Below are 18,855 nucleotides of genomic sequence, written 5' to 3'. Positions count from 1 at the left end.
CAAGTGCTTTAAGTTCAAGTTTAGCTCCCAGTGTGGGTAAGACCCTCTAGCGCTCCTAGGGGGTGTCGAAACGGGAGCGCAGAAAAATTATCAAAAATGATCGATATTAATATTTAATTCTTAGTTTTCGGGGTCACTGACGAGGGAACCTATCCAAGTGCAACTCTGACTTCGAGTCGAGACTATGGTCGTTGGATACCTTGTCCAAAAAGAATATAACACGAAAAGTGATACATCCTCGATCGCAACCGTTGCAGAGATATAAGCGTGAAAAGTTAGAAATTGAGCTCCATACTATACATTACAAAGTCAGCTTCCGGGTCAGATTTTTCGGAAACGGACAGGTAAGGAAACTCAGCGAATACATATCACATTAGTGTTGGGATCCCACCACCTTTTGAATGAAAACAATGTTGCCCCCGGGGCACTCGCAGGGTCCCAGGCGGGGTCTAACTCAAAATTGGCAATTGGAACCGGGGGTCAAGTAGCATATTGTATGAAAGCTATTGTTAAATAAAAGAAGATAGAACAAATCTCAACTCTCTATGATGACCCTGTGCAAACGGGCAACTGGTCAAAATGTCAATACAACCTACATCATGGTCATTCTATTGTCCATTGGTCATTCAAAGTCACACTTATACTTGGATAAGGTCCGTTATGTAACTCTGTGAGAGACTCTGCAACAATTTGTTTAACTTCAATACCTTGCACTTTTAAACGTGTTTTTCTGTCTTGTTATTGTCACAACTTAACGGATTTAGAAGAGTGGCCATATATTTTCTGATGTAGGTTGTATTGACATTTTGACCAGTTGCCCGTTTGCACAGGGTCATCATAGAGAGTTGAGATTTGTTCTATCTTCTTTTATTTAACAATAGCTTTCATACAATATGCTACTTGACCCCCGGTTCCATTTGCCAATTTTGAGTTGGACCCCGCCTGAGACCCTGCGAGTGCCCCGGGGGCAACATTTTTTCATTCAAAAGGTGGTGGGCTCCCAACACTAATTTGATATGTATTCGCTGAGTTTCCTTACCTGACCGCTTCCGAAAAATCTGACCCGGAAGCTGACTTTGTAATGTATAGTATGGAGCTCAATTTCTAACTTTTCACGCTTATATCTCCGCAACGGTTGTGATCGAGGATGTATCACTTTTCGTGTTATGTTCTTTTGCTACAAGGTATCCAACGACCATAGTCTCGACTCGAAGTCAGAGTTGCACTTGGATAGGTTCCCTCGTGAGACAAATGGTGACAGTTTCAACGCTGTTTAACTTAACATTCAGCCCCCCATTAGCATCCCTAGGGAGGTGGGAAGGGGATGATATGCAAAAATACTCGAAAACAACAAATATTAATGTCAAATCCATAGTTTTCCAGCCCGATAAGTTGAATAGTCACATTTCAGATACCGTTGTGTTCCAATTTAAATCTCCATCGGTATGGAGGTGAAAAATAAAATGTCTAAAGTGACCAAGATTATTGTCGAATTCGTTGCGTCCATCGTCGATTATTGTGTTTTAGAGGCCGTTTAGCTCTATTGGGTGCCAATCCTGGTAACATTTAACCCCAAGCGTAGGTAACAACGGATATGTCAATTGGCTCGGAAATTAACAGCCTTAACGTTACTTATTCTATTCAGTACTTTAGTTTGTGATAAAGGCAGCGCTAAAGACGCTCCTTATCGTTAATTTATACTACTCAGCTCTTCATTTTCTACAAGGACAACGACGAAGGCATTACTCACACATCTGTATATTTAAAGATTTATACATGTGCGTATTTCCCACCACAACTTTGAAACGCATGGAATTATTGCCCGTGTCAGTCGTTGTGTATATGCCGGGTGTTGAGCAGAGGTATTCTCGTGGCCCGCTTTTTGTACCCTATGGCGACGAAATGGTTCAGGGTGGCATGGTTTCTCATATATCATCCCATATATATATGGTTGTCCAGCACTGACTTGAGGAGAGAGATGCTGCACTATGCCCTGTCTATCCGCTCTTAGCATCCGAACTATTCGACAGTCATCAACGAGTCGTACACCACGACAGTGGGGCCTGACAGCAGTGGTTTTGCCTGAATTTATACGCTGGTTCTTGGAAAGCCCAGTCCCTGCCTAACTTCAGAAATGGAGGACCGACATATCTGACCCCAACAATCTGTCCACTGTCATAAGTGCTGAAGTATCGTGCCATATCCATCCTATAATTAAGCGTTACTCACGCAGCTCCTACGAGGTCTGACGTCCTCGTTGTCGCATGCTAGGACCTCCTATTACATTTGCTAAGCCGAATACAGCCGCATTTCCCCAAAACGGCAACTATCTCTAATTCAATTGCTCATGAGTATACATATTTTGTTCCAGTACTAATAGAGAGTACAGTAAATATAAGGGAAAGTAATGAAATTAAATCTAAAATAAAAGTTAAAACTTGCAAAATGTGAATTTTTCAACATTCTATCTGGTGATAATCAGAAAAGATGACAGCCCTTAAGTGAAGACCAATGGTGACCGCATTGGAACGAAACTTAAAGGAAACACACTTAATAATGAACTTATTAACTTCTAACTCTATACTACTTTCTTGTCGATCCTAATACAATATAAATATTAAAAAAATAAAAGTAATCTAGATACTTCTCTAGATGACAAGATAAAAGTAATCTAGACACTTCTCTAGATGACAAGAGAAAGCTCGAAAGTACACAATATATATATATATATATATATATATATATATATAAAAGAAAACAATGGCACAACTATGAAGAGGCTTCTAACAATCCCTATCACACAAAAATTACATCTCTTTTCATCAGGGTTGGCTGGTAAAAAACGAAAAATGCTTTAAATCATGTGAATTTCATGGCATCGTTTTCACATATCAAATCATCTCATTAGTTTCTTCTTTTCACCTTTTAATCAAGGCGTCCCATGTTCAATTCTTTGTCGAACCACAACCCTTCTTTCAAGTGTAAACCAAGTAGTGGTTCGGATATCAATTTAAGCGAAAGTCTTCTACTTAATAACCTTTTGTTTGTGCATAGTTGAGTGAAAACTGCACTGAGATCGAGTTTGGTTATTGTAACTTTTTTCTTTTCTTTTTGTGTGTTTGAGTGTGCTGTTAAGAAGTATTGTTACTAATTGGTGACAACGGCTAGTTCTTTAGAACCGAAGCCAAAGAAAATAATGTATAAAGGGCAAATTGGCAACATTGTTTTGTCCACGTGCAGACTGCCAGAGCCAGAGACGTAGCGGCCATACTATACGTAGTTTACCCTATTCAGATATACGGCTTTACGTCCAAGTGTTTCGCGCCCAAACGTCCTGCTCCGAACCGAAATGGTAACGTACGAAGTGCACTATTCTTGCACCATGGCTTTTATTCCGTTAAGCCTTGCCAGCTATTTGACATGACAACAATTATTTATGAATAGGTTATGTTTGATTTGGTTTCTTTCGTTTACTTAATATAGGTCTATAACTTTGGCCTGGCGGGCCTTATCAGACTTTAACTCGGCCACTCCCTCTCGGCTAGGTCCAGGAGACGAACCTTAACTCAGATGGCACCGAACTAAGAGCACTGTTACTGTAACAGGGTCGGTGCAGATTAAATATATATCACCATAAAAATGGAAATTTTACAGGTAAAATTGGTTACTTCACAAAGAATGATTACTGTCTATGGAACTATCTTATGTAGGCAGTATTCTTGCAAGTAACAAGGCAAAATAACATAAATAATGTATGCGTCCGACATTCCGTGTTAACACCCATAAGAGAAGCTATAAACACAAAATACACTGTGCAGGTTTACTTTTGGCACACCATTCGAAATAATTTTATAATTCTTTCACTAATTTTCATCTTATTGTTACCTAAATGATTTGTGCTGGGCGACATAAAAATATCTGACTTGGCACTGACAAAATTTAAGAGAGGCACCAAAAGTAATTACTGAACAATCGCAATTATTTCATGATTTCCATATAAATACGGCGTCCGAATATATGGCATAAAAACTGTACAAAAACACGAACCTGTGCTAGGTGAGACTGGACAGCGGTAGCGCAAAGTACGTCCGAAGAGAGCAAGCGCGTTAGCGACGATGAGAATAGCCGTAAGCAAGGATAGTGAAAAGAACTGAGGTTTAGCAATGATACGAGTTTCACTAGCACTTGTCACGCATCAAACCTTTCTGTTGATCCGAGCAGATACCTTTTTCTACAAAATAATTATTATTTATTTAAAGCTCGCCTGTATTAATGATATAGTAATGCCACAAACTTAATATCACATTAGCACCAAAACTTGTGATACAATTAAACTGTCAGAATTCATTTACCCTCTCTGCTAACGATACGATTGACCAATTAATTATCTTGTAATCATTTAGCTTTTACCTCATCAAGACAATTGGTAGAAGTTACCAGGATGCATATTAAAGCACTTTTAGCTTATGCAAAAAAGATTACCCAACACTTCATGCTTTGCTTGAAACCCATGTTTATGTATATTTTGACGCACTGTTATGCTTTATTGCTGACAGAATTAATACGTGGTGAATTTTGATTAATAATGATGTAACATGGTAAGTTTTATAGCAAATATTACTTAAAAAGCACATGAAATGCTTTCATAAAATTCACTGGATTGCAGACTGAATTATTGTCACAAGAATGTGACAAGCAGACGAACTTGAATTTGGATTAATTAAATTCCACTCACATAACACGGACAATATACTATTTGTTTGCAGATAACATGCAAAACATGCCCGTATTGTTCATGTATGAAACTCACCGTTTTAAATATCTTGCATCATCAGACTGCATTCTGACATCCTACAAAAAGTACGCGACGACAATATTTTATCGACCTTCTCCCAGCTTCTGTGTACATCGCTTTTCCGCCATGTTGCTAAAGTTGTCTGTAGCTGCCTTAATAGTCTTTCCACGAGAAACTTCTTCTTCCCAGATTAGAAAACTATACTTATCACCGGGCCTCCTTATGTAGCAGTGTGCGTCTACGCAGCGAAATAGTACTTACAATTGGGTGGTTCCTTTGTTGTTGTTGTTGTTGTTGTTTGTTTTTTTGTAATATTGCGGTCCATAAATTTCACGGAAAAATGTATGTAATGAGTCCCTACGTCTTCCAGTTTCAAAATTTGCAAACTTGAGGCAAGATCCATCGAAGATCACAAGATCCACTAAACAATTAAAACTTCTTGAGGGATTATCGCGCACATTCGTAACAATTTGTGTCAACGCAACGCAAAATTTATTATTTAGTTTGCAATAACCGGCATGTCTTATTGCATTTTGTGAGTTGCGTTCCATACACAGAAGTTTGGAAACATTAGTTGAGACCAGTGGCGTATTTAGGGGGGTGGCTTCCGGGCTTAAGCCCCCCCCCCGAAATCTTACTTACTATAGTAAAGTATATGAAATATCTTGCAGAATTTTCACATTTTCAGGCAAAGCCCCCCCCGAAAGTTAGCAAAGCCCCTCCCGAAACAAAATCGTAAATACGCCACTGGTTGAGACATATGATGGCCAGGTCCTCTGTCTCGTACCGACTCGAGACTTATGTAAGACGTAATAACAACCCTTTACTGGTGAGTGAAGAATAACATAGGAAATATGAGCCAAATAATCTATAATGATATGAATGTCAAATGTGGGTCTCTCTGCTGCTCCCAGACTTGATTTGTGAGTAGTACTGGATTAACCCATCTAGAGGCATGGGGCTAGAAAAAATATGTGGTCCCTGTTGACTTCACCTAATACAATTCTGTAAAAATACAGGAGGAAAGTTAAGGGAATATGTTTCATATTTTTGATCATATTTTATTTTATGATGATGATTGTATCTTCATGATTCTTTTTAGATAGCCAGTTGAGATTTTGATCAGAATGATGGCCCCTGTTCACCTGGAGGCCGAAGGCTATATCACCCTAAGCCCCTCCCTTAATTCAACCCTGTTTGTGAGCATCTGTAAGGGCACAGACTCTTAAGATGTCAAGATAGAGAGGGTGTGCATTTGTAATATAGGATTCAATGTGTCTTGTCCATAGTGAAGCGAGATGTACAATAAATGTTGGAATATATATGTTCGTAGGTCATGTAAATTTCTGACATTTACATGAGTATAAATGCTGCCATCTGTTGCTCATATGCTCACTATTTTTCTCTTCGTCGTCGACTATATTACTTATCAATCACTTAGGGTAAAGTAAGGTATATTCGTGGTATAAGTAATTTCGTGATAGTTTTTTAAGCAACTGTAGCAAAGAAACTTATCCCAGTAAGATTTCCATTTCTTGCCACAAGATCGATCATGGATCCAGTTTCATGTGTAGGCCGGCGCCACTGGGCCATGTGCACAAATGGGTTTGAAGGGAAAGAAACAAGACAGAGGAAGGAGTATTGTTTACGTTGTGCGGAAGATTGTGTCACGTCTGTTATTTTCATGAGATAACAACGAAAGTAAAACGAGGCACGTAAGTATTGGTGTTTGGTTTCATAACTGATATATTAATTTAATTTTCTGCGGTAGTAGTGTATCTGTGTGTCGCTTTTTAAACATTTTAGACTCTTAAGAACACATGTAAAATTCTTAATGAATATTTGCATTTATGGAAAAGTTGCCAAGTAGCTTGAAATCAGGGCTTCATTTCTGCTAAGAAAGTCAAATTTTCGTAGTTATCGTGTTACAGGATAGTAGTGTAATAAATATCACGTGTAATTATCAGTCTGATTCTTGTGTAGAGGCTATCATGAAATTACCTTACTGTAACGAAATTACCTGTCCTTCATGACAATAAAAATACCTCGTCCACAGTATTCACATTTTAAATTAACTGCGCACGCAATTGAAAACTCCATCAACGATAAATAATTGCCTAAAACTTGGATACGGCTATAGCCCTACGGTAAAGTAAATCAGGAGTCTCGCATACAAGATTGTTAAATCAACAAAAAGAAAAAAAAATCACTAACACTGAAAGTGAAAGTGCAAATAAATGGTGGTGAGGTGAGTTCAAGAAAAGATACGAACTAAATCTGAGAGTTCCGTTCAAAAGACGAAAGCAGAGAGATTCATAGGCAAAATATCTGAACGAACTTAGTCCTACTACTACTGACAGAAAGCAAGTTGGTCGACTGAGAAAGCTCTCGGTCTCTTACCCTACTAACATGCAAGTCTGCTGATCAACCATAGAGTTCACGATCTTCTTATAACAATAAAGCTAGGCCTATCCGTTAGAAACAGGCAATTCGTGATGATGATTGGGAATGTGATGTGTATGGTGAAAGCTATGAAGACAGTGCGCATGATAAGACAGGGGATAAATGGACCCAATGTTCTTTCTGTTTAGTGCCATACCATGTGCGTTGTCAAAAGCAGGATGACAGGTCGGGTGTGTTCATGTGTTCATGTGTGATTCTTGCGCCACAACTCCTTTAAGTTCTGATGAGGACTGACTGTTACACGAACTTCGTTTTTTGTTTGATCTAATCCGTGTGCTTGTTTCTATGTGTGATTTTGCTATTAAGAATTGATGAGACATATTTACATACCCACATCATAGTGGATAGGCCCTAGGTAGTCCTGTTAATTAGAGTTAGCGTATTTTGTGTATAAAATGCTTTATAACTGGAAGGCGCTTCTTTCTTGCTGATATTTCATTCCTATGTTCAATCAGCATTACTATATTGTACTAATTACAGTGTTATCACGAATATACCTACCCACTATCACGAACTTCCCTTACCTCTCACGAAATTACCTATGCATGTATTCATTTTATAAACTAACTTGATACACACTACAGATTGTATACGGAATAAACAATACAACGGAACATCATAAAGCAATGTACGCACTATCTATATCCAGCCTTACTTTTTGCTTAAATTTTAACTTTTAGTAGAAATATCGACTTTATATAGATTTATCACGAATATACCTTACTTTACCCTATCAATAATTTACAACACACTTTGTTATCCCTCATATGAATAATACTGTTTAACAAAAAAGTAAATTTTGTAAAATGTTGTTTGACAACTGAATATAAACTGCACCAATGATGTGTTACTAAAATGATTCCTCATCATATCAGGTGTTTGTTTTAACGATGTTAGTACTTTATTTCACGGTGTGATGGATTTGAAATAGTACAGGCATATGTGAAAATTTAACACAATTCAAGTACCAGAGAGCAGGGACGTACGCAGGAATTTATTTCGGTAGGGGTCTAAAGCGTTTTTTGGGGGGTCCAAGTACAATTTGAGGCTAAATTTTATGAAAATTTCTAAAATTGTCCCTAAAAGTAGACTACATTTACAAAAAAAAGTCTGGATTTCAAGGGGGTCCGGAACCCCAGAACCCATCCTCTACGTACGCCCCTGCCAGAGAGCAATCGTCTTAACGCTACAATTTTTTTACTGTGTATCTGGAAAACAATGAAGTGGAACAGAAATGATCAAGTATTTATTGTTTTTACTATATTTCTACAAAGGAAATGCTTTCGTGGTCATCGTGGTGGTTTGGAGCAAAAGAAAGCTGTAGTGAAATAGAGGCAGACGGATGGTTAAGGCTAACGAAAGAGCATTATAAACAAGAGAAGCCCTGGACATTTTTTTTCTGACCCAGGCCCCGGTTCTCTAAACTAGGTACCACAAGAATGCAATTTCATACTTGGGTCCACCTAATTTAATTTTGGATTTAAATTATCTAGGGCCAGACTCGTATTTTTAATCGGCACGACTACCCTGGCACCCGGGATTTTACAAGGCCGAACAAGGGAATATTGGCAGAATTTAATTATGTAATACGTGTGTTGTTACTTTGAAACTTCATCTTTTCAATAACCTCACACGAAATAGTGTTCTAAGCGTGCGGACATAAGTATTTACATTCTTTCTCTGGGAGCTCTGAGTGTGAAAAATGTTTGGTTTATGGTGAAACACTTGCAAAAGATTATATCGTGAAAGTATTCACATATGACTATCCCGCCATTTCTTTTTTTATAAAGGATGCGGCAGAAATAGTTAGACGATGTAAAATGAACATAAAAAACGTAACCCGATAGATAACGTGCTCATTGTTGTTTTGTTTTGTAAAGTGGTTCAAAGCATTGTGTATGCATGTAGGTTTGTTCGACTGTTCGATGCGCATGCGTAGTATTAGAAGCAATCGCGCTTTCGCAGTGGAGTGTTTCTTCAAGAACAAAGACTCTGCAACAATTACGCAGCGTAAGTTCCGGAGTCATTTTAACATTGGCAGAAATTGACAAGTACCGACACGACAAACTATTCTTAATTGGGTGAAAAAGTTCCGAGCTTCGGCTTCTGCAAGATCAAAGAAATCCCCAGGTCGTCGACGTTCAGTGAGAACACCAGGCAACATAGAGAGGGTTCGAGAAGCATAAATTAGAAGTCCAATGCTTTCAGCTAGTCGCCAAGTTGCTCCCTGAGGATTTTAATGTTCGCGTACAATTCTGCAATACACTGTTGAAAATTATTAATGAGAACCCAAACTTTCTACAGAGGTTAATCATGTCCGACGAGGCTCATTTTCACATTGATGGGTTTGTAAATAAGCAGAATTTACGTTACTGGGCACCCAGAAATCCAAAGTTGTTGCATGAAGTGCCCCTTCATAGCCCTAAAGTAACAGTATGGTGTGGTGTTTATTTTGATGGGATTATTGGACCATACTTTTTCAACGACAAGGATGGTAACACTGTAACTGTTACGTGTGCTCGATATGTGGACATGCTCGAAAACTTTACTCCCAGAACTGCGACGGCGTCGCCTTAGACAGATGTGGTTCCAACAAGACAGGGCCACGTCACACACAGCAATTGCATGGATCAACATTCTTGGGAGGATGTTTCCAGAACGGGTTATCTCTGGTTGCGGCAATGGTCCTTGGCCTGCACGCTCACCCGACCTATGGACACATGACTTCTTCCTATGGGGTTACTTGAAGCAACAAGTGTATGCAACAAAACCTGCAACATTACAGGATTTGCGTTAATCCATTCAACATGCAATCCGCCAAACCCCGCTGGACATGGTTCAACGAGCTCTGAGTGGTGTGAGGCGACGTGCAGAGATCTGTTTGAATAACCATGATGCTCACCTCACTGACATAATTTTCAAGACGTAGTTACCATATGTAATGCTTTTGTATGTACATTTTGGACATGTAAAACTTTTGTTCATAAAAGGCCATTAAAATATTTAATTTTCAAAAAAACATCGTCTAACTATTTCTGCCACACCCTATATAACCACTCACTTTTCTTAATCATTCGGCTCTCTTATCCCACAGGTAGTGGCGTATTTAAGTGGGCCTTCCGGGCTTAAGCCCCCTGAAATTTTATTTATTATATTAAAGTAAATGAAATATTTTGCAGAATATTCACATTTCCAGGACTAAAGTTAGCAATGCCCCCCGAAACAAAATCGTAAATAGGCCACTGCCCACAGGGTATAAACGTAGGTGTAAAACTAGAAATTTCATTCAGCAATTAGCCAATTGGAACTATTTTTTTGTCATTACTTTGCGGTCATATTTGCTTATTTTTGGTTGAAATATTAACTTATGTGTTCAAAACACTTCAGTCGATGTGTAAATGTTAACTGGACTAGTATCATATAAAGAATTTACGAGTATGTTCCATTGGCTAAACGATGGTAAGCGCGCGAGTATGTTCAATTGTTTAAATGACGATAAGTGCGATGGTAGTTATGATGAAATAATATTGTTAATGTTTAAAGTAGTTCGATAGTACTGGAGAATTCTCAGAAAACATGACCATGATTACGTTATCTTACATTTGTCCGTCCTAGTGTTAAATTTAGTAGAGAATTTAGATTGCTTTTACTTGGGGAAATTATTTCTTATAGGTAAATTTCCTCTTGTTGTTTCCTGAACGCATAGCTATTGAATTCATGACGAACTGGTATACCAGAAATTAGCACCCAACTATCAAATCACTGTGCTTTTATATCGTTTTTGTTCTTCTTAAGAACGAATAAAAAAATTTACATCATAAGCTCTGTTGCTGACCCAAACATGACGACATTAATTAGTGTACTAACGCTAGATGCAAACAATGTCTATTTACATAAAGGTACTAAATAAAATTACTATCACAACAAAATTACTATTACTTTATACCATTACTTTATAGCTTTATATATTACAGCTTTTAAAAGAACTGGAAAACCGGATAAGTGCCCATACTCACAGATACAGATTATGTTGTACTGTTAAGGAAAGTAACACTAATTAAATAATTTGAGTGGTTTAGTAAATTCAATGCCACTGTAACATTGTTCTTAGCTATTCGACTATATTAAAATAATTAATTACAAAAAATAGATAAGCAGATTACTTTTCGAAGAAACCTTATGTTTTGTTATTTTTTTAAATTTTTGTTTTATTAGCAACGTCAAACACACTTGAGAAACATGCATCGTATCATCTTCTGAGTCTTTTCCCTACTGGGCGGCTCAGACATTTCCCCCTGAACCGACAGATAACGTTTAAATATGGCGGTCATTGCTTTAGGCGCACGAGTAACAGATCTAAGTTCAATCACAAGTTTCGACCAGTGAGAATAAAGGCATGTGCGAAAGAAAGTGCTTCCCGTAATCGGTTAGTTCTAAAATATTTTATAATGCAATGAAAATCACTGGAAATGTCCATTCTTGCAAGTTTGCAGTCTATCAATCCAGTCAAAAAACAATATCCTACACTGCTCAGCAAGTGGTGTCAGATATGGAGAAAAGTTCCTTTTTGATATCTCTGTTAGTTTCTAACATGTGAAAAGTTGCTCAGTTCGACTTTAATTTATCTACAAAATACCAACCATGATATAAGTCCAGCAATGGAATATACAGAAGACATCTTGAAACAATTGCAGATTTTAAGGACTGCAAATGTGGAAGCCACATTCAGCGATATCTTCCAACAAGCATCCCAGATCATGAAAAATTCTTTCGATAGTGATGTATAAAAGTTCCAAGTCTAACAAGAAAGCAAACATAGCGATCGAATTATCCATCAGAAACGCCGGAGCAGTAGTTCAAAAGGACTATTTTCATATCTTGTATCGATGACTTTTTCGAGTGTCCACATTTTGAACAGAATAAGTTTATACTTGCCTTTCAGATTTTACTGCCCGAAATGTAAAATCAATTACGGGTAATACTGTAGGCTAAAGAAATTGTACATATCCTTACATCAAAATATAAGTGAAATGCAAATAATGACAGACTATATGATATGGTGGCAAAAGTGGAAAAGTGTTTATAAAGATGCCATTCCTTCAGGATGCTGTTTCAGCCTTAGTTTCATATCCTGTTGATTTGTATCCAACAGTCCATCAACTACTTAAAGTATTGGCCACCTTCCTCCTACCCAGAGAGCTAGTGCAGAGATAATTTTCTACCCTGAAGCGTATTAAAACTTTTTTTTTTTTTTGAGAAACCGAAGAGGCAACGAGCGATTAACAAATCGTGCTATGTTATCGGTTCATTGGGACCAGGGTATTGATCAGGAAGAAGTTATTAACATAACTGGCAAACGTAGCAGGCGATTTAATTTAACACCCTAGTATCAGTGTGTCGGTAATTGTATCGATGACCTCATTTCGAATCTTACATTGCAATTTGAACAGAATAAGGATACACTTGCTGCTTTTCTGATTCTACTACCGCGAAATGTAAAATCAATTACTGGTGATACTGTAGGATAAAGAAATTGTGCATATACTTACATCAAAATACAGTGGACTCTTTTTAATTCGAAGTCCAAGGGGACAAGAAAAAACTTCGAATTACCCAAAATTCGAATTATCCAACAACATTCATTTTCACATATATAAGAACAAAGAAACCAAAGTACTGTGCATCAAAAACATATTCATATGGTGTAGACTTTAGCTTTAAAGCAGCTTATTATTTGCGTGATCGAATACCGCAAACTAACAAACGACATTGACTCTACATAATTCAAACTACGTGTACAATGGAAAATATATTTACGTACAACACTACAACATACATTGAATAGCCCAAATAATTAAACACCAGTAACAATTTGAATATTCTGTTCTCACTAAGAAGTCGTAAACCTCATTTGCTTGAATTTGATTGTTTTTGTACGGTCAATAAATCTTGAATTTCATGTATTGCGTGGAATACGATATTAATAACATTTGGCTGACTTTATCAATAAGTCATCTTAAATTTTCAACCAATTCTGAAACAAGACGAGATTGACACACGTTCTCTATCTTTACTTCTTCCCCAACTCACCTTCCTCTTTATCACTACATAGATTTTCTATTTATCTTTTGTATTACTCTTCCCTATGGCTGTATCTGGATAACTGAAAACACGCTAAAACTGTATTTCTATGTTTACATCTCTCCAACATTAAACATTATCAACTGTATTTACTTCGAATTATCCAAACATAGGTTCAAAAGTTCGATTTATCCACGATTTTTTAGTATTGTTTTCAATACAGTTTTCAAGGGGAATGGACTTCCGTTCGAATTATCCAATATTTCGAATTATCCAAGTTCGAATTAACGAGATTCCACTGTATAAGTGAAACGCAAATAATGACAGACTACATGATATGATGGCAAAGTGTAGACGTGTTGAAAAAGATGCCATTCGCCAAGATGCTGTTTCAGCCTCCTGTACATAAACTTGATTATAAGTGAGAAAAAAGTAATTACTTCATTTCCCAAATCCTGAAGAGCTGGATGTTTGAAATCATCTTGGAAGACTTCAAAGTAAGTTAGATAAATTTCATATTTTTTAAAATTTGATTATTTGTTTCACTTTTTCAATAATTTTTTGGCCGGCCGCTTTCTTCTTGAAATTAGTATATATTTTATACTCACTGGGATGCTTCTAATCTCCCAGACACACACGCACACCGTTATATATACGTGCTTGTCCTTGCAGCGACTTCCATGATTAATTTTCAGTTTGTAATAAGCTTTCTGATAATTTCTGCTTGTCCTTGAAAATTTTATGCTTTATTTGACAATAAGAATGAGAATAAAAATGTCTATTGAAATAAGAAGTTCAGAAAATCTTTGAAAATCATTTTTCGCTAGTAGATACAATTTATAGTTATCTTTTTCAGCTCCATTTGTAAGTATTTCTCTTGTGACCTCCTTAGTAGTACCGAAACAGGTTGAGAAACCCCGATTTAGGTTGATAATTGATTATAGATGTGTGTATAGAAGCATTTCATTAAATACGAAATCGTACTATCGTCAAAAGAAGGAAATTTGCATTACAAAGTTCACAAGATGAACCTTGGCTTTGACCCCTTGCGTTTCAGGTGTCATTTTCCTATGTGCTTGCTGTAATACGAGGTTTACATTTACTGTTAAAAGACTGCCTAGACCGTTATATAGGGCATAGTTCTTGTGCACTCTCCCTTAAGCCTACCACCTACTGAAACATTTTTTCTTTTCTCTCAGTAAGGTGCTGTCACCTAAGGAGAAATATAAGAACTAACTCTTGCCTTACATCCACTAACAAATTTCATCATCTCCAGAATTATTACGACCCTTAATAAAGGAATACATATTCATGACATCCCTATGGATGTAACTGGTATTTTGTAACGGAGTTTTTTTTATGACATCCGCATGGATGTGACTGGTACGCAAGGGGTTAACAACAACAATATAAAAGAAAACTTAATATCAAACAAACGTCCATTTTCTAGTCTATGTTCTAGCAAAGTAGTACGCGGATTAATCGCCCTAAGTAGGAAGGGGGTCCAAACGTCGCCTTCCACGTATACTACCTGAATTAAGCAGGGGTTATCTTCTTTTACCTGGCTCACGTATGCTAAGGGATTACACTATGATTACAGTGTTTTATGTATTTATTACGTTAAGTAACCAAGAGATTAACGTGAAATTAAGCCGGAACTTTTGTTAAAAGGCGACATTTTATCATATAGTATGATGTATATAGGATAATTAGTTTTTCAATTGAAGTAATGAGATTTCAATTATTTTGGATTGATAACGCGTGCCAGATGGTACCGCTGGCGCCATTACTGTCTGACCGCAGCGCGAGTTCCCTTTATAGTTTTTCCGCGCATCTACTTTGTATATTACCGACTGTGCATTAACCGCACTGTATTGAACGTTAGCTTTCCGCTGGCGCCATTTCCGTCGCGAGTTTTTAGCCCCGCCCGCTTTGTATATAAGCCGCTCGGTAGCCGTGGACGCTAATGGTATTTTCCGGCACACTTTGTATGTTTACCCGATACTTTAACTTAAGTAGGAAGACAAGTTACCTTTGATATCACCACTGATGCTCTTTGACGAAGCACGCCGATGACACACGAACCGCACCGACCGTTCATGAACTGGTCTTATGAGCCCGGAGTTTTTTTTTTAAATTTTAATTATTTCTAGAATGAACTTGATTTTTTCCGAACAGCTTAGAATTATTTATTGTTACAATAACATTTTCATATATTATAATTATTTAGGAAGAAATAGTTGATTTAAATATTATTTAAGTACGTAGAATTATAAATACTGGAAATTACACTATAAAATATTTGATATTTTTTACGGTACAGCGGTGACAATTGTTGTAACTTTTAGTTTTCCTTGCTGAAAAAAATCAAAGACAAACCAGCTATACATCTTTTGTGTGTTAATACTTTCGAAGATAAATTTCTCTTTGAGTATAAGAAGGTGGCGACATCATGTAGCAGATTTTTGTACTACAATGAGTCGGAGAACGAGACAAGATAAATGACCTGTTTGAAATGAACCCTTAGCAATGGGTTTTGGTGTGATTGAAGCGGGATATTCGTTGTTATTGGAAATTTGGAACTCAGCCTTGAAATCATGTGGAACATATTTATTTTTAAAATGGCATTTACCTCTAATTGAAATACAGCTTGTTGAAATATTATTTTTGATGCTTGTGTCTATTTTGATGTACACAAGAACTATAAAATATTTTTGAAATGAGAACGGTTGACGAGTTATAAATTTACACAGTATTTGATTAATAGCCACAAATGTTGAAATAAATACATGCTTTGATTTCTAGTGCTATTTTTGAACCTCTATGGGACTTTCTCCTATAGATGATATTATCTGCAGTGATGGCCCAATGAGTGATATTATCTAAAAGAACCACTTTATGGCGACTCTTTAGATATTTTAAGATTTACTTATGTGAAGATATTTATGTCTGTAAGACGCCTCTAAATGTGTACCAATAGACTATTTGAAAAGGAATGGCCACTAAAGGTTACTTTGATGGAATGCTAGTTAAGGAAAGAAAGTGCTATGTATACTGGCGTCGTTATTTACGGGGTTATTGCCATGTAATCAGTAAACGGTTTCCACAATTTTCTCTTTTAAGTGCAATCTTACTTTTGGAATAACATGCAGGCTAGAAATGAAATAAATAAATTGGTTAACTGAATGCTTAACCCAAAAACTAGGACAAGGCAGGAGACTGACCCCTCATTTATTATATCTGATGAAAATGCATGAGGAAATCAGATTTTATCTATTTTTTCTTTTTAAAATAAGCATAATGGTAGAAAGCTGAAAGATATTTTGTATCTAATCATAGATAGGAGAAGGGAGGGTAGGTAAATGAACTTATGCTTTGACGGAATTGAAGTGGCTTTATAAATACATGACCGACCATAGCCGTTTTATTATTTGGCTAGTACTGCGCTTGGTATAGAGAAGATTTATTGTGTGCTTGTATTATAATTTATTGGTGTTCTAGTTTGGATGCTTGATTTCTGCAGCTAGGTGTATTGACATTGAAGATTGTTTCAGCGTTTATGCAGAATTAAGGTAAGAAACTTTAGCTAATTTTATACATAGAAAATATAGAATTAAATATTGCAAAGATTGACTAATTCATGAAATTGATATTTCGTTTTTAAACTTTGTTTTATTGAAAGAGATTTGTTTCATTATGTTGATTGTACTTAAGTTTGGGTTTATAGGCCTGTTAGCATCGATTTTTTTAAAATGAAACGAACAAACTTTGAAGAATGTAAACAATGGAAAGCAGAGTTGAATACTGTTTTGTAGGAATAAAAGAATTAATTGCCGAAGACGCGTACGCTAAAAAGTTTAGCAGGAAAGAAGCTCTATTATTATTATTATTATTATTATTATTATTATTATTATTATTATTATTATTATTATTATTATTATTATTATTATTATTGAGTTGGAATTTTGCGCATTTTGAGATCGATTTCAAACTTTGTTTTTTCGTTTTGGAGATTTTTGTATTTTATTATTATGCAGTACAGAATTAGAATCAAAGTTGTACGAAACATTATTTGTTGAAGTGATTTATTGGAGTTTAGTAGTGTGAAATGCGTATTTATCACGTTGGTGTTTAAGGTTTTCTAACTAGGAATCAATTTGAGATTATATATAAAGAAAATCCTTCGTTTTGCGAAAAAAGGATTAATTGCAAGAACATTAACTTATTTGGTTGTTTTTCAGTCCCTTTTATCATCATTACGTTTGTTTTCTTTATTTGTAATATGACCATTAAATTGTGATGTTAACTCTATTGAATTACATTTATGTTGTTCCCTTATAGTCAACGAATACTAAACTTTTTATTGTTGATTTCACATACCGATAGTATAAAGTATTGACTTTATATGAAATGGGGCATTGCCTGTGTTACAGGAATTGCTGCGTGACAGAATAATTAAGTTTAAAGGGTTTGAATTCTAAAATTTTGTGAGTATCCAACGACTTAATTTAACGGTAGCAGTAAAAAATAAAGAGTGTCCAGCTAGGGACAAGTCATGAGATGAAATTGTAGAATAATTTCCATTAACATCTAGATGCTTTACGCCGCATAATGAGAGCAGTTTACGCTTATTGGTCGTACTGTTATTTCTTATATTAGCCTTGTAATTGAATTTTATTTTCCCACCTAGATCTTTTGGATTATGACTCATCGAAAATGTACTTTTTCAATTTTACGGTTATTGAGTAAAATCACGTTTAAAGTCCAAGATAATACATAGAGTTCATTTAGAACTGTGGCTATATGAGCCATAGCTTAGCGTTGCTTCCCCATTGGTGGGTCTCCCACAACCAAGGCGTGTACGTTAATTGATTAGTAAGGAACAAGCTTTATTATTACTTTTAACAGCTAAGCTATAGGAGACACGGACCTATATTTTATTATTATATTCCTGAACCACAGGAAGTAACATGGGGGGACCTTCACCGTGCTAAAACCGTATATGATACTCCGAGAAAACCTTAATACTTTATAGATGTTATTTCTTTTGGACGCATATAAAATTAAATTTTATGGGGAGCAGCTTAAATGAAAGTAGAAATTGCGTAGAGCGAAATAACAGTTTTAATTTATTGGATGTCATAGAAAATTTAGAGTGAAGCAAAGCGAACAGATTCATAACTGATGTAATAGCGTAATACAGTTAATATTGACACTTAAGGACATTGGATAGAGTGTATGAACTAAGTTATTAGTTTTTTTAAATGGGTGGCGAAACATAAGTTTCAAAGTTATGGCTATTTGAGACATGAACCTCCAACGGTGTAGTTATATGAGGTATATATTATTGAATTAGTAGCGCCGCTTTGTTTGGTTTGAGATTCTAAAGACTGTTAGTAATTTTAAAAAACGGACGGCACACATGGTTTTTTAAAGTTTTGGAGATTGATAGAACAAATTTAAAGAATTCTCTTACTTTGTTTACTGCATTATATTGTTTTAAGTCACTCCGGAAA

At 36.2% G+C, this 18,855-nt stretch overlaps 1 protein-coding gene across 1 annotated transcript in view; it reads right to left on the bottom strand.

The window, feature by feature from the left end:
* The window catches only part of Kap3 (kinesin associated protein 3), an 89,205-nt gene extending 84,238 nt beyond the window's left edge, over positions 1-4,967 (bottom strand). Inside the window, exon 1 of the mRNA XM_081741165.1 lies at positions 4,811-4,967. Within this exon, the coding sequence (XP_081597291.1) occupies positions 4,811-4,842 (32 nt within the window). The 5' untranslated portion in view covers positions 4,843-4,967. The remainder of the gene's footprint in view (positions 1-4,810) is intronic.
* Between the last annotated feature and the right edge of the window lie 13,888 nt (positions 4,968-18,855).

Source organism: Thermobia domestica, chromosome 2 (genome assembly GCF_964235325.1).
Source record: "Thermobia domestica chromosome 2, izTheDome1.hap1.1, whole genome shotgun sequence".
NCBI lineage: Eukaryota > Metazoa > Arthropoda > Insecta > Zygentoma > Lepismatidae > Thermobia > Thermobia domestica.
Note: the sequence above shows the minus strand (reverse complement) of the source record. Positions and strands in the feature narration are given on the sequence as shown.